The sequence below is a fragment of the Anarhichas minor genome, unplaced genomic scaffold, assembly GCF_050575085.1.
Source record: "Anarhichas minor isolate MPS153535 unplaced genomic scaffold, ASM5057508v1 ptg000006l, whole genome shotgun sequence".
Lineage (NCBI taxonomy): Eukaryota > Metazoa > Chordata > Actinopteri > Perciformes > Anarhichadidae > Anarhichas > Anarhichas minor.
This window is the reverse complement of record NW_027466452.1, coordinates 4,042,649-4,064,303: the sequence shown is the minus strand read 5'-3', so window position 1 is coordinate 4,064,303 and position 21,655 is coordinate 4,042,649. Positions and strand designations below refer to the sequence as shown.

At 42.7% G+C, this 21,655-nt stretch overlaps 1 protein-coding gene across 1 annotated transcript in view; it reads left to right on the top strand.

Annotated features, from left to right (window-relative positions):
* The first annotated feature begins 6,155 nt into the window (after positions 1–6,155).
* brinp2 (bone morphogenetic protein/retinoic acid inducible neural-specific 2) overlaps positions 6,156–21,655 on the top strand; it is a 135,849-nt gene continuing 120,349 nt past the window's right edge. The window contains exon 1 of the mRNA XM_076079828.1: positions 6,156–6,538. Coding sequence (XP_075935943.1) covers positions 6,156–6,538 — 383 coding nt within the window. The remainder of the gene's footprint in view (positions 6,539–21,655) is intronic.

Here is a 21,655-nt window from a genome sequence, read left to right as displayed (position 1 = left end):
TCTATCGGGGATGGAAATAAATTGATTTTTACACTTAAAGGACCTTGAGAATGTGTCTTTACCTGCTGCGACAGCGTGTGGTTGGTATTCTTCTCACCTAGTGACTGTGTGTGTGTGTGAAGTCATGGCAACATGTGGTTCTGGAGACACCTGCTGTAGCAGGAACTAACGCAGACGAGGTTTTTAGTACTTTGCCAGGTGCGTACATGTATTTTGAACCCAACGAAAAGGACACAAAACTTTACAGGTGTGTAGCTGAGGTCACAATGAAGGAAGAGTTCAAAGGTGGGTGTGGTTCCATCAAGGGCGTCAGATGTGGGGAACTTTACGGCTGATTTGGCATTGCGGTTGGATTTGAAGTTATTTTTTTCTGGTACAGTAAAATGATAGAGATTGATCTTAAATACGGCTGCAAGTTAAAGTTAATCGATTGGTCTCCAGATTATTAATTGATTCATCGGTTTAATCTATAAAACGTTATAAAAAGTGAAATGGTGCCTTCAGTCATCTTGTTTTGTCCGACCATCAGTCCAAAGCCTGAAGATATTACTGCAGTGATGAGTCAGTCAATCGACCTATCAATGCATTGACTAGTTGTTGCTCTAATCACAGGTTTACTAGTTACAGTATAGAGAGAAGAATGGTTTGATTGAATGGGATCGACAGAGAGATTACTTAAAGAGTTGTGATGACTTTACTGGTTATACCTGCAGCATGAGGTCACCACTGTATAACAGGACAGGCTGAAGGTGTTCTGTAGAGTTTTGACTACTAGGAGTGGAGACGCTTTGGCTCTCTCATGGCAATGACTGACATGTGTGAAGTAAATCAATTAAATAAACCTTACAACTGAATGTTAAGCGAGACGCGACATGCAGAAACATTTTTTATGCACTGAGCAATTTTTCGATTTTTGGGTGTTATGCTTACATAATACAGATTGTCATCTTTCAGATTAGTGGAATCAATCGTAATGTCATGTCAATGTACGTATTAATATACACATTCATATTATTGTTTTATGGTGGTATCTATCAAAGTTGTTACCCTATTCACCTGTAGTACGGTCCGAGCAGAGAATTCTTGCTTCCACTTCATGCCAGCATTTGCTCTTCTCCCCCCAGCTGAAGCCCACATCATGTGTGGATGTAGCTGTTCTATCCCTGTCTCCTTTGTCTCTGCCTTTGGTTTCATCCGTCTCTCCTTGTGTCTCTCCCTCTTAACCTCCCTGTTTGTCTCTCCTCGAGTGTCATCCTGTCCCGTTAGCATCAATCCCCCTCCGCTTGCTTTTGTCCAGCTCTCTCTGCCCCCCTCCCCCCCAGTGTGATCCTGAACTACAGGGCAAGAGCAGGTGTTCAGCTGGTCGGCTATTGCTGCATGCTGACTCGCATAATCGCCGAGAGGTGAGCAAGTGAGCATGCTGGGGTTGAGGAATACAGCTGGCCGCTAATGCTGATGGACCCCCCCCCCCCCCGTCTGATGTTTGCCAAGGGCCGACCAGGTGCCTCTGCAGCATATGTGCAGATACACACGCGTGTCAGATCTAATAAAGGATTCCCAGCTGCTGTAATTGCAGTACTCGATAGTGAGTTGATGGATTCTCCTGTAGGTGTCATGTTCTCTGCGGCAGGGCATTTTTGACTCGGAGAAGATAAAAAAAACTAAAAAAAGGTAAAGGTCCCCATGAGTCAGGAGGCGGAACCGCCGTCACCTCGGTCTCTTTTGGTCATCCAGCGGCCGGATGGGAAGTTCGAGTGACGGGAAAGACTGAGCTGCATTCTAACAAGAGGCCCGTTTTTTGTCCAGCTCAACATGCTCTCAATCTGTGCCCCCCCCCTTGTTTTTTCATCCCTGTTCCAAGCTTTCCATGTTTCTCATCCCCCCCCCCCCCGCCACCCTTCTCCCTCTTTGTGCAAACAGAGTACAACAACTCGCTCTTTGCTCGCTAAGCCCGGTGAAGATGACGGAAGAAAAGAAAAAAAATCCAATAAAACATGAGCCCGCTCCCCTTTGACTCTCCGAGATGTTGTTTAAACGCGACAAGTGGTCGATTTTTCCATTCCACCTGGACGACCCCCCCCCCCCACACACACACACACACACACTCTCCCTCTACCAATATGGATTTGAGATGTTAGTGCATTTTTTTTATCTCACATCTGCGCTTCCCCCAACTTGGGAGAGAGAGCGGGAGAAGGGTAAATACGCAAAGGGTGTGTGAATAATGCAAGGCGAACATTAAATGTCAGGTCTAAGAATTCACAATATCCCTCCCCCCCATTGTCTCGCTGGCATTCGCCGCATGTTTTATGCATTTTATAATTAGCGGGGGAGACTCAGGGGAGAGGGATGCTTGGCAGTTATGGGGGATCACTTATTTCTGAGAGGGGTGGTGTTTTTTAAAGGAGTTGCAGAGCTCCATTTGAAAGGCAAATCTCACAGCTCCGCGGAGTGGAAAAACCAGGGCAGGAATTCTCCTCAGAATCAATACCACTTCCAACGTGTTTAAACTGCCTCACATATACAAATATACTGCTCCTGACCATGAAGGAAGGAATCTTACTGTCTGTGAGTATGCGTATGTCCTTTGACTATCTCGAGAATCATCCATCTGATTGACTTAGTGGCTGTATTGCTCTGGACCCAGATGATCATTTTGCCAGATGGTGGCGCTTTAGCAATGAACTTTAAGCTTTGGCCTGTAACTTTTGAATTGTATGTCTCGGAAACAACATTTGTATCCTGTTTTTTTGTGGGTCCAAACCAGGCGGCTACCTACCGTTCTGCCGAGTGAAGCCAATGCGAAAGTGTCTTAAAACCTAAATCTTAAATTCTCTCTACTGACCATCAGGGGGCGACACCTCTGGTTGTATAGAAGTCTATGAGAAAATGACTCTACTTCTCTCTTGATTTATTACCTCAGTAAACATTGTAAACATGAGTTTATGGTTTCAATCTCTAGTTTCAAGTCTTCTTCAATACAACATGATTGAAGCATACTTTCCAAATTGTCTAAATGCAGCGCTTGTGAATTTGTTCATTTTTACAAATCCAAATGTAAGTTTATATGTTACTTATATGTAGTTTTACCTGTAAACACTCTTCAGTATCTTAGGACACATTTTTAGGGATTTCATAATATTCAAAAAAAGAAAATAGACAACATTCGACATTTTCTTTTTTTTATAGTAACCAGGTACTTATAGGCGTGGAATGGGTGGCTGTTTTATTTCATAGTATATGATTTTAGCCCCTCCTCGAAGGGCAAAACAGACAGAGAAACTAGATATCCAGCACGCAGCACATTTTGAATTTGCACCAGCTTTACCTTTGGGCCTGTACAGTACACGGAAACTGCATCAGCATACCGTCCCATTCATCAAGTTCTCATCCGGCTTTTAGCTGCATAAATACATTCGTTTGACAGATGACTTCGCTAATTGCCTTTTGAAACTGCAGTAATCTCTCGGTGCAGTGAGTGCAAATTAAAAATGCAGTGCCCTGAGTATTGTTTTTTTCATGTCTGAGCCTGCATTTATCCACCTGAAATTAATTCTCTAATTCGTTTGTACGATAAACAGGGAATACTCGGGATCCCAATCCACTTAAAGCATCCTGTGCGCTGCTTTACATATCCGTTCTGATATGCTGACTTGTCCCTGAAGACTCCACCCAGCAATCCTGCGAAATGAGGGGCAAGCCTCAACTTTTCTAAAGGGCACTGTAAAGTCTTCAGAAGTGTCACCTCAGAGAAAGTGTGAATAGAGTGTGTGTGTATGTCTGCATCGACTAAATACAAGCAGCCAGAAGTTTGGGTGTTGGACGCGGAGGATTCACACTTGAGCCGCGGTGTGATTTGTGCCGATGTGTTTGGTGTGGAATGGAGACGGGTGATGACATCCCTGTCCAAACACACAAAGCATCAAGAAACTGAAAGCAGTCAGTCTTGTCGCTTTAGTGCACGTCTTACACTGGTGGGCGAATTCACCAAAAAAGGATTGTGCAGATTTTGCGTCCGTTAAATCTGCGACTGTGGCTCAGTGGTAGAGCAGGGTCGTCCTTCAATCAGAGTATCGGCGGTCGATCCCCGGCTCCGCTAGTCCATGTCAATGTGTCCTTGGGCAATTCACTTAACCCCAAATTGCCCCCGTAGCTGTGCCAACGGTGTGTGAATGTTGTATGAATGTTAGATAGTCCTGATGGGCAGGTGGCACCTTGCATGGTTGCCCCTGTCATCAGTGTGTGAATGGGTGTGAATGGTTGAATGATGACATGTAGTGTTAAAGCGCTTTGAGTGGTCGGAAGACTAGAAAGAGATATACAAGTACAGTCCATTTACCTTTACCAAAAATAAGACAAGGTTGAAATGCACCCCCAACTGCCCCGCCAAGCAAATAGCGCCTTGGTGTTCCCGTGATATTTGCACATATTTAAAGGAGGTAATATGCAGACATTTGGTGCAAAACAGATGAGTGAGACTCATTGCAAATTGCAACAGACCAATACACAAAGATCAGAGCGAATAGCCACACATAGTTGCAGTGAAATTATTAGCGTCTTCAGAGTGTTGCTGGTACCTGAATTTTTAACGGGTGTCATGCCTTTCCAGTGATCATGGCAGCTTTGAATGAAGTCTTTCCTTTTGTCCTCCGCTTCAAATCATGACATCTTATTTTACAGTCTGAAGGTAATCCCAAATACATTTTCTCTTGGTCATGTTTAAATTCCTTGCCTGAAATTAAGAGGAAAGTCTCTGCACCTTGTCAGTCAAGACCTGCGGCTCACAGTCTGAACATTTCATTTTTTCTCTCTCAATTGTTCTGCCTACTATGTTCTCAGCTAGAAGTGAACATTTATATTGTGCCACATTGATAATTGCAATCAGATGCAAAAAAGGGCAATTTGAACTCAGCTGCAAAACTTCATGCGCTGTAATATCATTCGCGCAATATCTTTTGTGAATGGAACCTTGAGACGGAGCAGATAGCGGTCGCAAGTGATGAGCAACGTACGGTGCTATGAACTGCTCCAATCCATTCTGTGCAAATTCGAACTTCAGTGTGTTACTATTTCTCTTCCTACTCCAATCGTTCGGATGCTTTTAATGACAAATACAATATAAAATAATATTTGAGTATATTGGACTAGATTCGCTGGAGATGGGCGAATAGTCCTGTTACACTTACTCATTTCTTATGAGAATGTCCCGAAGTAGAGACTTTATGGTGTGTTATTCTTGAAAATAAAAGGCTGATCATAATCCAAGATATTCCTTGCACACCTAGTTTATGTACTTGGAGTCCATTGCCGCTAAACAACCTCCCTAAACTTAAGACTGGATCCACACGGCACTTATGTCAGGTATGAAGATCATTGTTAAAGAGAGGACATCTGCTGATTTTCCTCGGGCACATATATGGTTCTCCCAGTTTAGAATGGTAGCAACCCATTTGAGATTGTATTTTAGGATTAAATAGCAGGTGAATAGATATAGTCTGAAGTGGAACAGAAACCTGTCGCATTCAAAGCACTCACAATCAACGTCTCCTATAATATGCCAGAATGTGTTATAATGACTGTCGCTTCAGCCAGTTTGTGGAAAATCAAACTGGCTTAGGCTCGTACAGCGGACCACATCTAATAGATAAATGTAGTGCAAATAAAAGTGAGTGAAAGCTACTCTGGATTTATCCAGATATGAAACACTAAATGGTAAGCGCAACAGGGGCCTAAGATTACACTTTAACGAGAGGCAGTGCCCTCATCAGTAAAATCATATTTCTTTGGAGGAATGAAAGCAACGCCCGTCTGACTTGTGCATTTAGTTAATGCTCAAACGTTGATAACAATAATTATGTTTGCTCTGACATGCAGATAGAATACCCTTCATATGCACATTTAGAGCAGACATAAAGACGCTATGATTGATGTTATTTTTTATGAGCACCACTTTGGTGAACATTGTGCTGCCTTCATTATTCTGGATTGTAATCACAATATGTGGACAGAAGTTTCCATCAATGTCTGAGACTCAATTTAAATGTTTCATCATGTAAGTAAAGCCAAATGTGTTTGTCTTGTTGTTCAGGCCAGTGGGAGGTGACTGTCAGAAGAAATGCCGGTCCTAGGTGCCCTAGTACATCACCACCTGGACCATGGCGACTCCTTGGCCAATGAGAAAAGAGAGGTGCTCCCATGGCTCCGCCTGCCTTGCTAGATGGCCGGCGTCCTCCTTGATGCTTCTATGGTTGCCGTGGGTGTTGCTATGGCTGCCGTGGACCGCCCGAGCTGAACAAGTGGGCGGCGGGGTGAGCGGTGGGAAGGTGCTCCACGGTTCCCTGTCATCTTCCTCGTCCTCCTCATCGTCTTCCTCATCCTCCTCGTCCAGCACTTCAGCATGGGGCTTCAACACGAGGCAGAGCGGGGGGCAGCTGGACTGGCTGCTGTCGGAGAAGGGACCTTTCCACAGATGTCCGGAGTACACAGAGTTCAGAGAGAGGTTCCAGCAGGGATTTTCTACCAGATACAAGATTTACAGGTCAGTGTGTTTGTGTGTGTGTGCGTGCATGAAAAGACCTAAAAAGTTAATGTTTTATTAAATTTTTTTTCTTCGAAATGACCAGAAACAGCAGGTCCACACTTGGTTGGAGTAGCCTGGTGGTCCACTGTTGGTAATATAGGAATGTATGTGTGTGTCGGAGAGAAGAAGAAAGAAAGAGACTTTGTGTACCAGGATTTTAAATATCAACCAGTGTGAGAAAAAGGGTGTGCTCTCACTTATGTCTCTGGCTACCTGCCATACTCGTAAGTGCTTCTGAAAAACTACACTGAATCCTAGATTTAAAAAAATGAAATTTGTTAGACCTTCCATGCCCAAAAAATGCCCACGTCTTTCAAACTCCATGCCTCCATTTCTTTGGTTAAAAAAGCGTTAAAGCTCAAACAGATAATGCCGATGTGATTATAGTTTTTTTTTCCTCCAACTTGACACACACAGAAAACATTGTACAGCCTTTCTTAACAGGCTGAGTAGTACTCCTACTGACTGACCTTCATGTGTAAAATTGAGTATCGAGAAATGTCTACTTGCAACCTTTTGTCGCATATTGAACGTGAATGCGCTGTGAGAGCTGGATTTTCTCTTCACTTGTTCAGTTTCAATGGTTCTTACAGGCCTGGAGAGTTTTAATTGTAGTAGCAGTATTCAACAAGTAAAAAAGAAAAAGAAGGGTAGATTAGATAGAAGAGTAAAATGGACACTTTTGCGGTGGTGTAGTGGTGTACTTCCCACATAGATATAGTCAAAGATTCGTAACAGTGTCCATCTCATCAGCTGCAGTCCAGAGTTAATGCTGGTCTCTGTCACCATTATTATTAATCCAAATGTAATATCCAATGTGATAGATATACGCTACGTCCCCTGTGATTGCAATTTGGAATTTGGATTATATGTATTCAGAGTTTTAACTTCCCCTCCCCTCCCCTTCATGAGGTCTTCAAAATAGATTATCTTAAAAGTCACGGACGTATTCACTGTCAGATATGTAGAAAATGATATACTCTGCCTACCTGGAAAAGCAGTATCCGCAGCTTGGTCCGTGGCCCTTGGCGTCTGATACCGAGGTAACCCTTTACTGTCTGTATGCGACGCACTGGGCTTTCAACTAACTCCAATGTAAACCCATCCGCGTCATTATGAGATGGCCAGAGCAACGGGCCTAGTTGAATTAGCGAGAAAGTCAAAGTAGATCTGATGGGAGGTTAGAATGGATGGCCAAGCAGACAGGGACTTTCAACCATGAGTCCGCTATTCATTTCGTAGCTTAACTAACAGACTTTAGAAACACTGCTAATCTAAAAAGCATAGTTATTTTACACAACAAACATACTCATTTTAACCCAAACCACAATCTTTTCTTAAACCATGTAGTTTTGTTGCTTAAGTAAGTCTTAAAACTAAGTAAACTTATGTTGATTGTGAAAAAGGGATTGTATAAGGAATGCAGATCTCCGCCAGGTGTGTCTGCAACGAACACACGAACACAAACCCCTCGTCTAGACTGCATCTGTATCATCTGTTTTTTCACTTGCACGTCTCACATAGCAGATATTTTAATCTTTGCAGATGTCTGCATCGGCTCCACTGAGGTTGGTTCACATCTCAGCTCCGTTTTATGGGTGTAATCGCCACTTGAAGCGTTTATTACGGCTTCAAGTACATCCACAATACGCATGTATACACGACGTTGATGCCCAATGAAAAGGCAGCAAATAACTGTCTTGGCGGCAGAGCCACGTTTAGGCAGTGGCGATGCAGGCAGCTGGGTAGTTCCATTAGCTGTCAGCTGTTAGCCAAAGCCCTGGACAGAGACAGAGACAGAGACAGAGACACACACAGAGACAGAGACACACACACACACACACACACACACACACACACACACACACACACACACACACACACACACACACACACACACACACACACACACACACACACACACACACACACACACACACACACACACACACACACACACAATCTCACTCTCTCCTGGCAGAGATAAAAGTTAACACTCTAAGCATACATAAGGGCACAGATCATTTTAATATTCATATTTGATGTTGAGCAGTATTATTGAAGCAAACATCACTGAGTAAAACATATGGCCACATCATAGCAAGATGATTAACATGCACAGAAACAAACGGCGGAGGTCAATATGATGATATGTATCTATTCAGCTGTGCCTTTGTAAATACATAGAGATCTGGCTTTTTATGTGTTTTTCATTTTTTTCAATAATGCAGCACTACAATTTGAATTCCATCCAGCTCCGTTTGTGTATGAGAGCATTTAATGAAAAGATGTATCACTTTCTTTCCAAACATGCAATATTGTGAAATACAGCTCGTCTGGATTAAAATTAGCTGGATCGCTTGAAATTCAATTAAAGCTGCTGTAACATATTTCAGCTGCTTGAATTGGAATTGGAGTGGAGGAAGGACTTGTGGGAGAGCAATATCCCATCTACTTTTATTCTAATATGGTCCTTTGTTTCCAGTGCTTAAGGAGAATGGAAGGCAAGACGTGAAACTTTGGTTTGGAGATTCCATTAGCTAATTAATTGGATTGCTTGTGGTGGATTTAGTCTTAATTTGGTGTGAAAGTGTGTTTTACTTTACTTTTTTTTCATTAAGCAGAGTAAGGGAAACTATTATGATGACATATTCTGTAGTCTCTTTTTTCTGTTACTGTTTCACAATCAGCTTACATCTACCTTTTAATTTGAATTGCAGAATTATTTCATATTTATTTCCCTTACTTTGATTATGATTAGTATTTTAATAAATATTTTTTAACATACTGACTTATTATTATTATCATAGATAAAATGATATAGTTTTTATTTGTTCTTCCCCTCACTAAAAATACTGGTATTGTTTTATTTATATTGTTTGTATCATGTAGTAATATATGAACGAATAAAACAAGTCAATAAATAAAAAGTAATTTTACGGGAAAGAGATGATTTCAGAGTGAGCTCATACTGCGATTCACAATATCCTTCCTAATTGAACAAGATCAAATGCATTGAGAGTAGAGAGCCTTTAAGTAAAGAGCGCCCAAACAGGGATCAGAGGAAATGCTGAATGTATTTTGTCTGGGAGATTAAAGTCAGAGCTTAAATACTTTAAATCTGTGAATAGATAAAAGAGGAGCACTTGTTCATTTGGAGCAGCGGGCGCATAGTAGAGCTGTGAAACTAGTCTAGGTTGTGATATTCTTTACTCCAGGCTCTCAGACTTTTTGCTGAGTCTGACTGTTCTGAGCTCAGCGGGATCAGTGTGTCTGTGTGTGTGTGTGGGGGGGGGCTGAACCAGTTGAAAGAGCATTTTATGAGCGAGAATTACAACTTGTGATGTAAAATATGCCTTAAATAATCATGACTGTCCATACATTCAGCTTTCATTAATCTCAGGCGACTTCATTCAAAGATGTCTGACTGCTCAGAGCTCCAAAATCCTTTTATTTTTTTCCAATTACACTAAAAACGATCTGTCTCTACTGTGAAACTCACATTTGTTGAAAACTGATCAAGTGGACTTTGTGTTGGAAACCATTTCACCTGTCGTTTATATTTTTAATTTAAACAGGATGTAATTCCAAAAGTTCTAATAAAGAAGAAGATGAATATATATATATATATGGATGATTTGTGATAATACACTAATAAGGAGGATTTATGGTATTTCCTCCTTGTAAGTCTCTGTGTGTTATCGTGGCAAAATGAGCTACGGGAGACACCTTCTGAAACGGAAACTACCCGGGAAACGGTTTTGATTTCGTCACCACGACAGCATCCCAGCCCTGCAGGTTGCAGTCACCAAACTTGATGAACCACAGGTGTGAAGTTGAGATCAAGATGAAGATGGAGTTCGGCCATGGGTGTGGTCCGAGGAAGAAGAGGGGTAGGAAGTGAAGAAGGGGCCAGTGTATCAATGTGCTGGCTTTGATATAGAACAGGACTGTATCAATACAGTCCATCCACACTGAGCTGGCTGTTTTTTAGTTTTGTTTTTAAATAGCACACAAACATTTTCAGGCTGTTATCATAATGATCTCCAGATGCTCACACCGACATGTCTGAACAAAAGGAAGGCAGCTAAATGTGGGTTTTGTCCTGTTTTGGTCGACAAACAACAAAAGCTGTGCATCACAGCAAACATCTGGTCAGTATTAATAGGTGTTAGATAGTATTTCAATGAATTTCAATATATTTGTATTTACTCACTAGTATTAATATTAATTTATTAATTTATTTCATTCGTTTTTCCCCTCACAAAAACACTGGTATTGGATTTATATATATGATGCTTATTTCATGGCATGTTCTTTGTCTTGTTTTATTTATAATTATGTGAAGAAATGAGTTTGGATCACGGAGAAAAAAGTACATGTATGGATAAAAAGAGTTGATTAATAAAACATATTTTAAGACTAGATTTATAGACAACATGGTCAAAAAAAACAACATCTTGAGACGGATATTGCGGTGACTCTGGTGAGTCCCAGCGGGTTTAACATCCACTCTGTCCGCTCCACATCACAACTTACCATTTACATGTTTCTGATAACGGAGTAACAGTCAGTTTGAAATTAGGTTTTTGTGACAAACAGCCCTTGAACAGGATAAAACATCCGCTCTGCAGAGCGCTTTTTAAAAGCTCAATTTTCAGCTCAGTGCGGACAGAAGACCAAAAACAAAGTACATAATGTATTTTCAAATGTATCCGCGTGAGTCTGGAATCACTGTGAAAAAAAGAAGAAAGCAAAACCAGGAATAGTCTGAAAATAATCAGAATTTATTAATTTACTGACATCTTTTCCGATCTTGTTGCAGAGGAAATGAAAACAGCTGATATAACCTTTAAGTTATTAATAATAATAATGATAATAATATTGCAAATCTTGGGTTGGAACCTACAGCAGGGCCTCCATTTCTCTGGGCCAAACACTTTCCCTGCTGGAAAGACAACGGTGTGTGAAGTGTATAAATAATGCAGCCGGGTCCAGAGTTCATGCCGGCCCCTGTCACCATTATCATTTCCCAAATTGAATACCAAAACTGTGATAGATATACACCGCTGAGGCTGAGGCTGCAATCTGAAATTTCCATTTCCTCTACTTGGAAATACATATATAATCGGTTTTACCTCCCCCTGCCGCTCCTCTGTGAGCTCTTTAAAAATAGATTCTCTTGAAAGTTGTCGCAGGCGTTTGTTTTGTCAGAAATGTAGAGAGCTATACGCTCTAATTATCTGGGACATTTTTTCTCTGCCTTTTCTAACTTAACTTATATTCAGAAAAAAAGACAGCTGATGGTCTGTTTGGAAATTGTGCTTTCAGCTGGTGTCTGCCTCGCTGCTCCTCTGGTCACTCAGGTTACACAACGGTTACTTATGGGCATAAATGAGCGACTCCAATACTTAGTCTAGTCTTGTTCACTCTCTAACTTGAGGTGTTTCTGTCACTTAAAAAACAAACTGCCCCTTCTTTCTTTCCGCCTCAACTTGAGTGGAATGGAAATGACAGCATCACGTACGGATGATGGGGGGGGGGGCGTAGTGTGAAATGACAGGTGAAGGTTCCGTGACAAAAGTGGGACAGATTGTCATAGCAGTCTGCTTTTGGCTGCGGGACACTTCCTGTGATCACGGCAAACTGAGGAAACATGGCAAACTCTTCCTCTTTGCTTTCTACTCATACATTTCACTTTCTTTTTTTTCTTTCTTTTTTTTGGGCAAAATAACAAACAAATAAACTATTTTTTATTTTAGATTTTTTTATTAATCTCACGCTTTAATTTAATGCAACCGCCACTTGATCAATGTGGTATATGAATGTCTGCACGCAGCCAGACAGCAAAAGTTCAGAATGTATTGATTTATGATCATATGAGGGTTTATTTGTAGTCCTGAATCTTAACTTTTTGAAGACTGAAGTTAAATCTCACATTTATATTACTGTTTCTCAGATTAAATACAATGAACTTTATTAATCCAATTCAAGCATCACAACTACACAAGGAAGTGAGAGAACAGCTGTATAGTACAGAAAAGTAACCCAATAGATTTAGCATTGCAGCATTACTGGAAGTAATTCTACATAAATGAACGGATGGACTATAGTGAGGTTGTCTGGTGCTGGATGGGAGTAGAGACAAAGATGTTGAGTCATTTTTACGAATACACACAACGAAACCGAGGAGAAGAACAAAAGCACTGAGAATATTAACAAAGAGCAAATAAACTGGAAAATGAACCGCAGCCTCACAGCCAGCTGGAACTACAACCACTCAATGTTCAGGTGGCTTATGTTCCCCACCTGGCCCCTCCCTAACCGGACTGAACCCATACAATACATCAAGATGCACAATCCTAAATACGTAGGGGACAGTTTGAGATGATATGGATTTATTAATTGCTTCTCAGAAATGACTTCAGGAGGCATCATTGTGTCGGCACATTCTTGCTACGATGACTGAGACTGTGTGAAAATGATTGTGTTTGGGAAAGGGGGTGTCTAACGTTGTGTTTCAGTTCATGAAAAATGTTTCTTGGACCCATCCCTCTATGTTGACTTATATTACTGGAAACTAACATGAACAAAATACGTTTGCCAGAAACATAATTGCTCATGCAGTTTAGTTGTACGGCAGGTGGAAGCTGTTACTGTCAGAGGTGTTTGTGCACGAAGCCCCTTTCTCTCTAATGACATGTTGATGCAGACTTCCTTTAGCAGCTGGTTTGTCTTGGAAATAAAATTGCTCTCAGTTACTAAGTAACCAGTACAACAGGGATGCTGAATGAGGTCACTCGTCACTAAATGAAGTCCTAAAAGCAGAAAGGAAGTGCCTCCATTTGAGATACGCTCGGGTCACGGCTAAGCCGTCTGTAACAGTTTCCTGTTATGTCAGAAATGACTACTGCCTCTCATCTCTTCCTCCCTCGCCATCAGAGATTCATGGCCACCCTCTGTAAGTGCATTCCTAATATGCTGGGATTGCTTTTTTTTTGCTTCTGATTTGATTGCTGCATCCCTCCGCTACCCACAGCAACAAAGCACCCGTACATTTCAGCCAACGTGTCCCACTCAAAGTATTCCTCGAGAAAACTGGCACACTTCCTCCCAATTTGTATGAAAACAATGACAGTGGCAGGGAAACAAGGCCAGCAGGGGCCTGACAACATGGGCTTCAAGGACACAGTGCCAGGCCAGAAGGAAATGACTACAACAAAAATCTGGTTTCAAGCTTTGGATCCAGATCGTCACACTTTATATTAAGTCCATTTTTAAAAGCCTATTAATTCGGTTTATCTTTTAATCATTTTGAAAGTCTTCTTTTTTACAAAAAAAAACCTTGGTTGTGACTTACAATATGACATAATAAACATTTTCCGTGCTGTAACGGAAATGCTAATCTGTGTAAAACATAATTTCATGAACATTTTCCAATATCTGATCAGTGATGGTGGCGATAGCGTACATGTGACAAGTTGGAAAACATGCATTTTTATAAGTTAAGGAAAATAGTAATTTCATGGTCTATTGTGTGGAATGTAATGTGATTGAGAGGATCATTCATAGATAACTTTACGATTTACGGAAACCAGGAGTTAAAACACATCACACATGAATACGTGGTTGAGATAATAAGATTGTGTTTTCTTGCATCGTTTGTTTTGTTCTGAATTGTGTAGTTGGATACGTAGTGTTAAACTGATCTACATAGTGGTCTTGATCTTGAGTCTGAGATCGATTGCTTTGGTCTCCACCCACATATCTCGGGGAAATCGCGATCTATTCCTCATTGCAGTAAAGTTCTTGCTGAGGAAAAACATCATATCACTCTCGTGATTATTTATCCCCCTTTTTTCAGGGGTACAACATTTTGGAGGCACCGCTGGGATAGCTGTTCAGATGTCCAGTGTCCACGACCTGTTCGCTGAATTCCGAGCTAGCTAAATCCCCACATTACAACCCAGGCAGGCTGCAGTGAAGGAAGTGTTGCTGTACAAGGAGAGCTGGAAGCTGGAGGTTGAGTACACGTCACCTGAGGCCAGTTAGAGATCATCAGGGACAGAAAAGACCTTCCAGTTCAGAGTGGACTCCTTTACAGTTGAAACCCATCCTGCCCTGTCAACATTATGGCAGCCCTGGAAGAGCTACAGGAAGAGGTAGTAGGTGCATTACACACCCTGTCCAAAGACAATTTACTGGAAATCTGTGATTTTCTCAACATGTCAGACAAACAAAGAGCAAATGTTAAAGGAAAATCCCGCATATCCTTGTTGACTCATATATTGAACCACCTTGAAAGAGAAGAGGTGGCAGATCTAGAAGATGACGGAATGTCCGAATTGTTGATACTGAAAGACTACATTGTCGAAGTGTTACAAAACAACCACGATGAGATGTCAGGAGCACAGAAAGAAATGGAGGAGCTAAGAGCTGTAAACCAACAACAAGGATTGGAATTCAACCAAACTACTAATGTCAATGCCATTGCTAATGGTTCTCTGCACCTACCTCAAACCCCTGTCGGCCCACAAGTGAGCATGCAGCCCATAGCCAGTGCTCAGTCGCAGCCAAGCCCATGCTGGCGCAAAGATTTCAAAATTTCTGGTCAAATCGGTGAACCAGGCCAGAGAGATAAAATGACATTTTCCAGTCTTGTTCACCAGATTGAGAATGGACTAAGCAGAGGCTATCCTGAGATAGAAATAGTAGACGCAGTAATCAAAGCTATTTCTCCAGGCGCACAGCTACGCAGCTACTTGGAAGGAAAATCCCACCTTACCCTTCCCACTCTTAGGTGCATCCTACGCTCACACTTCCAAGAAAAGAGCGCCACAGAGCTTTACAAGCAACTAGCTTCAGAAGCACAGCATAGCAAGGAGACCCCTCAAAGTTTCCTGATGCGAGTCTTCGGTCTAAGGCAGAAAGTACTATTTGCGTCCCAAGAGTCAGAATCAGGGCTTAGGTATGACCCAGCTCTAGTCCAGCGCATGTGCTTGCACACAGTACTTACTGGTCTCCAGAATGACAGTATCAGGATAGACATGCAGCCCCTCTTGTTAGATACTAACACCTCAGATGAGCTTTTGCTAGAGAGGTTAAACATTGCCTGTGCCAATGAGACGGAAAGAAGAAACAAGAAGAGGTTCAGCTCCCCACAGCCAGCTACAAGTGTAAGCGTAGTCCAGTCAGAAGACCCGCCATCTGCAAAATGCCCTGTGAAGGAAGCTAAAGCAAAAGTGCCCCCTGAGTGGTTAACAGAGTTAGCAGAACTTAAGACCGGTGTTGCTTCTCTTAAAGGCCTCAGTGCAGAAATAGCTCAGATTAAAGAGACATTGCAACAGCCGATGTTCCAGTCACAACCCTATGTCCCACCTTTAGCTAGAAGGCCAGATAGGGACCCCCAGGCCCATAGTTCACAACAGCAGTATCATAGCAGCCACAGCCAGCCCCAAACACCAAATACAACTCACCCCCAGCATGCACCTCACCGGTACACCAACGGCCCTGCTTATGTTCCAAGGAGGTGTTTTGTCTGCCAGCAGACTGGATCAGAAGAACGTTGCATGCACTGCTACCACTGTGGGAGTGGAGAACATTTTCAAGCTGGATGTAAAACTAGTGGAGTCAGAACATCAAGAGAGGCCCCTTTAAACGGGAGATGGTTGCCCCTGCGGGACAAGTGTTAACCATAGCCAATGAAATGTCCCAGAAATGTGCAAATTGTGGCAGTATGAGTTCACCACAGAAGCTGAAACAGTGCTCATCCTGTAAAGAGGCACTGTATTGTTCCATTGCATGTCAAAAACAACATTGGACTGAACATAGGAAAAAATGCACTCACCTGACAACTAAAAGTGAAAAACCTCCCTGCAAAGACAATAGAGCCCACTATTTGCCACCCCTTGCTCCAGTTTGCCACCCCCACAAAGTCACCTCACTAGTTGGCAGGCGGTGTCTTGTTGAATGTTACCTGAACGGTCACCAGCTCCAAGCTTTATGGGACACAGGCTCTCAGGTATCGATCATTGATGAAAGATGGAAAACTGAATACTTACCAGATGTAAGACTGAGAGATGTTTCAGAAATTCTTGACACACCTGATGGATTAACATTGACTGCTGCAAATGGAATTGAAATGCCTTACCTGGGATGGGTTGAGACAACTTTCCGGCTAGCCTCTGAAACCAACCAAACAAAAGAACTGATCGTTCCCGTGCTTGTGATGAAAGGCTGTCACCTGTCCCATCCCATCATAGGTTTCAATGTTGTTGAACACATACTGGCAAAGACTGAGAAGACCAAACAGTACAGTGCTGTGAGGAAAGCTTTCCCAAGTCTCAAAAGAAATAAGGTGAGAGCTTTTATACAGGCTGTGAGTGTCGAGCAGATAGACGAGTATACAGTGAAAACAAAGAAAGAGATGGTTACAGTGCCAAAACACAGCAGTATTCAGATTGAGTGTCGTGTAGCTGTCCAGCCTTTCAAGCAAGACATGACCATGCTATTTCAGCCAGACCTGAACCCTGGATGGCCAGATGGTCTTGAGTTCTACGACACACTAGTCAGAGTCAGGAAAGGAGTGGTACCAGTCATCATAATTGATGTCTCTAACCCAACTGACCATGACATTGTTTTGCTAGGGCGCACTGTAATTGGAACAGTACAAATGATTCTGACTGTGATGCCTGCCCAGACCTTTGAAAAAGTTACAACACCAGCTACAGTGAATCACACTAGCACCCAAACCTCCTGTAAAGCTAGTGAACAGTGGGATCCACCTGTAGACTTAAGTCACCTGGATGAAGGTCAGAGACAGGTAGTGAGACAGATGCTTAGAGAAGAGTGTCATTCCTTTTCAAGATCAGACAATGATATCGGCTGCATTGAAAGGTTGCAAATGACCATCTCTCTCAAAGACCCTGAACCAGTCAAACGCACGTACATATCGGTGCCAAAACCCCTGTACCAGGAGATGAAGGGTTACCTCCATGACCTAATAGCACAGGGTTGGGTGAGAAAGTCTAATTCTTCATACTCCTCACCTGTCGTGTGTGTTAGAAAAAAGGATGGCACCCTCCGGTTGTGTATAGACTATAGAGATCTGAACAGGAAGACACATCCCGACCGCCAGCCTATCCCTCGGGTCCAAGACATCATGGACAGTTTAGGTGGTAATTCCTGGTTCTCCCTCTTAGACCAGGGAAAAGCTTATCACCAGGGATTTATCTCCGAAGAGAGCAGAACAGTGACAGCTTTTGTTACACCGTGGGGACTTTATGAGTGGATACGCATTCCTTTTGGCCTCATGAACGCCCCTGCTGCCTTCCAACGTTGTATGGAGGAATGTTTGGAAGGGCTCCGGGATAACATCTGCATCCCTTATCTGGACGACACACTGGTTTTCAGTAAGACTTTTGAAAGTCATGTGGATGATGTGCGAAAAGTGCTGAAACGCCTCAGGGAGTATGGCATCAAACTCAAACCAAGTAAGTGTGATCTCTTAAAACCTGAGGTCCGTTATTTGGGAAGAATAGTGTCTGCAGATGGCAGCAAAGTTGATCCAGCTGATTTTGAAGCAGTCCGGGCATTGAAAGATATCAGGCCGCAGAATGTGGGTCAGCTCAGAAAAATGCTTGGTCTACTCACCTACTACAGACAATACATCAAAGACTTCTCCAGGAAAGCGAACTGTCTGTATGACCTCCTGAAAGCAGACCCAAACGAGGTCCCTGACAAAACAAAAAAATCAAAAACAAAGAAAGTGAGTCATGTCGTGCCCTCTAACAAGCCAATCACATGGACTGATCAGCACCAACTGGCACTTGAACAACTAATTGACTGTTTGCTCCATCCACCAGTGTTGGGCTTCCCTGATTTCACTCAGCCATTCGTTGTACACACAGATGCGTCACACCAAGGCTTGGGAGCAGTACTGTATCAAAAACAAGATGGCAAGTTGAGAGTCATTGCCTATGGCTCCCGCTCATTAACAGCAGCTGAGAAGAACTATCACTACCATGCAGGCAAGTTAGAATTTCTAGCTTTAAAATGGGCAATCACTGACAAATTCCGTGATTATTTGTATTATGCTCCAACCTTCACTGTGTATAGTGATAACAACCCGCTCACATACGTTCTGTCCACTGCAAAATTGAACGCGACCACTTCCAGGTGGGTTGCCGAGTTGGCTGATTTCCACTTTACAATAAAGTACAGGCCAGGGAAAGAGAACAGTGACGCAGATGCTTTGTCGAGGATGCCACTGGATGCAGAGTCATTGATGAGAAAATGTTCTGAGGAGCTGCCACCCGACACCATCGCTGCCACGATCCAAGCAGTTGAGGTACAAGCAAAGTCTCCTGAAATGTTGTCATTTTCCGCTGCATCCATGTCGGTCTCAGTTGCAGATGAGTTAGCCACAGCATCAGTCAGCCCCATTCCAAAAGAACAGTTAAGAGAGGCACAGAAATCAGATCCGTACATCAGTCCATTGCTAGACTGTAAACTGTCAGGTTCCAGACCACCAGTTAAACAGCTAAAGACATTCAGTCCAAAAACAAAATGCCTGTTCAGAGAATGGAACAAATTGACAATTGACAGTGATGGTCTTTTGTACAGGACTACCACAGGCCGTAGGCAGTTGGTCCTACCAGACCAGTACAAAGGAAAGGTGCTGGAAGAGCTGCACAATAACATGGGACACCAAGGTGCAGATCGCACAGTATCTCTAGTACGAGACCGCTTCTTCTGGCCATATATGCAATCTGACATTGAGCACTATGTGACTAAAGCTTGCACCTGTCTCAAGCAGAAAAAGCCATGCCATGAAACAAGAGCTCCCCTGACAAATATTGTGACAACACAGCCCTTTGAACTGGTATGTATTGATTTCCTACATCTCGACCGATGCAAAGGTGGATATGAGTACATCCTTGTGATTGTGGACCATTTCACACGTTTTGTTCAAACATATGCCACCACGTCAAAGTCAGGAAAAACTGCTGCAAATCTCATCTTCAATGACTTTTCTCTGAAATTTGGGTTCCCCTCTCGCATCCACCATGACCAAGGAAGAGAATTTGAAAATCAGTTGTTCACTCAGTTAAAAAAAACTCAGTGGCATGGCCGGGTCTAGGACAACACCCTATCACCCGATGGGAAATGGTAAAGTGGAGCGTATGAACAGGACTTTGTTGCAGATGCTTAAGACACTGACTGAAACACAGAAATCAAACTGGAAGGAGTCTCTTAACAAATTGGTGTATGCCTACAACTGTACCCGATGTGATGTGACAGGTTATTCACCATTCTACCTTCTGTTTGGGCGATCACCCAGGCTTCCAGTTGACTTGCTGTTTGGACTGTACACAGAGTCAGGTTCCAGTGACCAGCGTGACTATGTGGAGAAATGGAAAAGAGGTATGGAGGAAGCATATGCCATTGCAAATGAGAATGCTCAAAAAGCTGCCGAAAGGAGTAAAGAGCATTATGACACAAAAGTTAGGAGTTCAGTGCTACAGCCTGGTGAGCGGGTTCTGATCAAAAACCTGACGCCAAGAGGAGGACCAGGAAAACTTCGTGACTATTGGGAAGACACAGTTCACACAGTAGTGAGACAAATGGGTTCTGACCTGCCGATTTATGAACTAAGACCAGAAAGGGGTAAGGGACGCTCCAGGGTCCTGCACAGAAATTTGCTCATGTCCTGTGACTACCTACCTTTTGAGACACAACCAGAAGTGACCAAAAATGACAAAAGCAACCAGAAACAAAGACACCAGCCTGCATTACAGCTTCAAGAGTCTGATGAAGACAGTGGAGATGAATATGACCTTCAGTATGAGCCATTTCAGGTTTCCACGTTGCCTGCCGAACCAGAGATGGAGCCTGAACATGGGCCCCTGTCAGTGGAACAGAGAGTTGGAGTGACAGTCCCTGTTGCCATGCCAGCACAGCCTCCTGAGGGAGATCAGCTGGATGAGGCCAGCACACCTGTTGAAAACTTGCCTGATGAGGAGATAAACGTACCTGCTGGAAATCTGCCTGATGATCGCTCACCAGATACCTCTCCATCATCAAGTGCTGCTGCTGAACCTGTAGAGCCGGCCTACCAGCTGCCACAAAGAGAGAGACATCCGCCAAGACGCCTCACCTATGATCAGCTTGGTATCCCTTCATGCTACAATATCCAGTCAACACCACAGCTGTTACCTTTCTACCCCGTACCAGGACTGGTCCCATGGTTGCCACCCTTACAGCCATACTACCTTCAGTCACCCTATATGTATGTACATAGCTAGAACCATGGACTTCTAGTTGACTGTCCTTACAGACTGTTTTCAAAGACATATATGTACTGTTATAATGGACAGTCAACAAACACAAACTGTGAATATGGACTATTTGAGCCGTGACCCTTGACCTTTGTTCAAGCACCAGCTTACAGAAGAGGATCTTCAGTGTCAAGTTCATAAGAGACTGTTTAATTGCAGGAAAATGTTTGAGTTAATGTCGGGACGACATTTATTTTGTAGGAGAGAGTGTGACAAGTTGGAAAACATGCATTTTTATAAGTTAAGGAAAATAGTAATTTCATGGTCTATTGTGTGGAATGTAATGTGATTGAGAGGATCATTCATAGATAACTTTACGATTTACGGAAACCAGGAGTTAAAACACATCACACATGAATACGTGGTTGAGATAATAAGATTGTGTTTTCTTGCATCGTTTGTTTTGTTCTGAATTGTGTAGTTGGATACGTAGTGTTAAACTGATCTACATAGTGGTCTTGATCTTGAGTCTGAGATCGATTGCTTTGGTCTCCACCCACATATCTCGGGGAAATCGCGATCTATTCCTCATTGCAGTAAAGTTCTTGCTGAGGAAAAACATCATATCACTCTCGTGATTATTTATCCCCCTTTTTTCAGGGGTACAACATACACAATAGAACAATGGATGCTTGAATGAAGGGACTGGCGGTCTGGATCATACCCATAATGTTGCAATTAGACCGTAATTATAAATCATACTTATTTTGCGCCTTGTGCAAATCTTAGGCAAGAC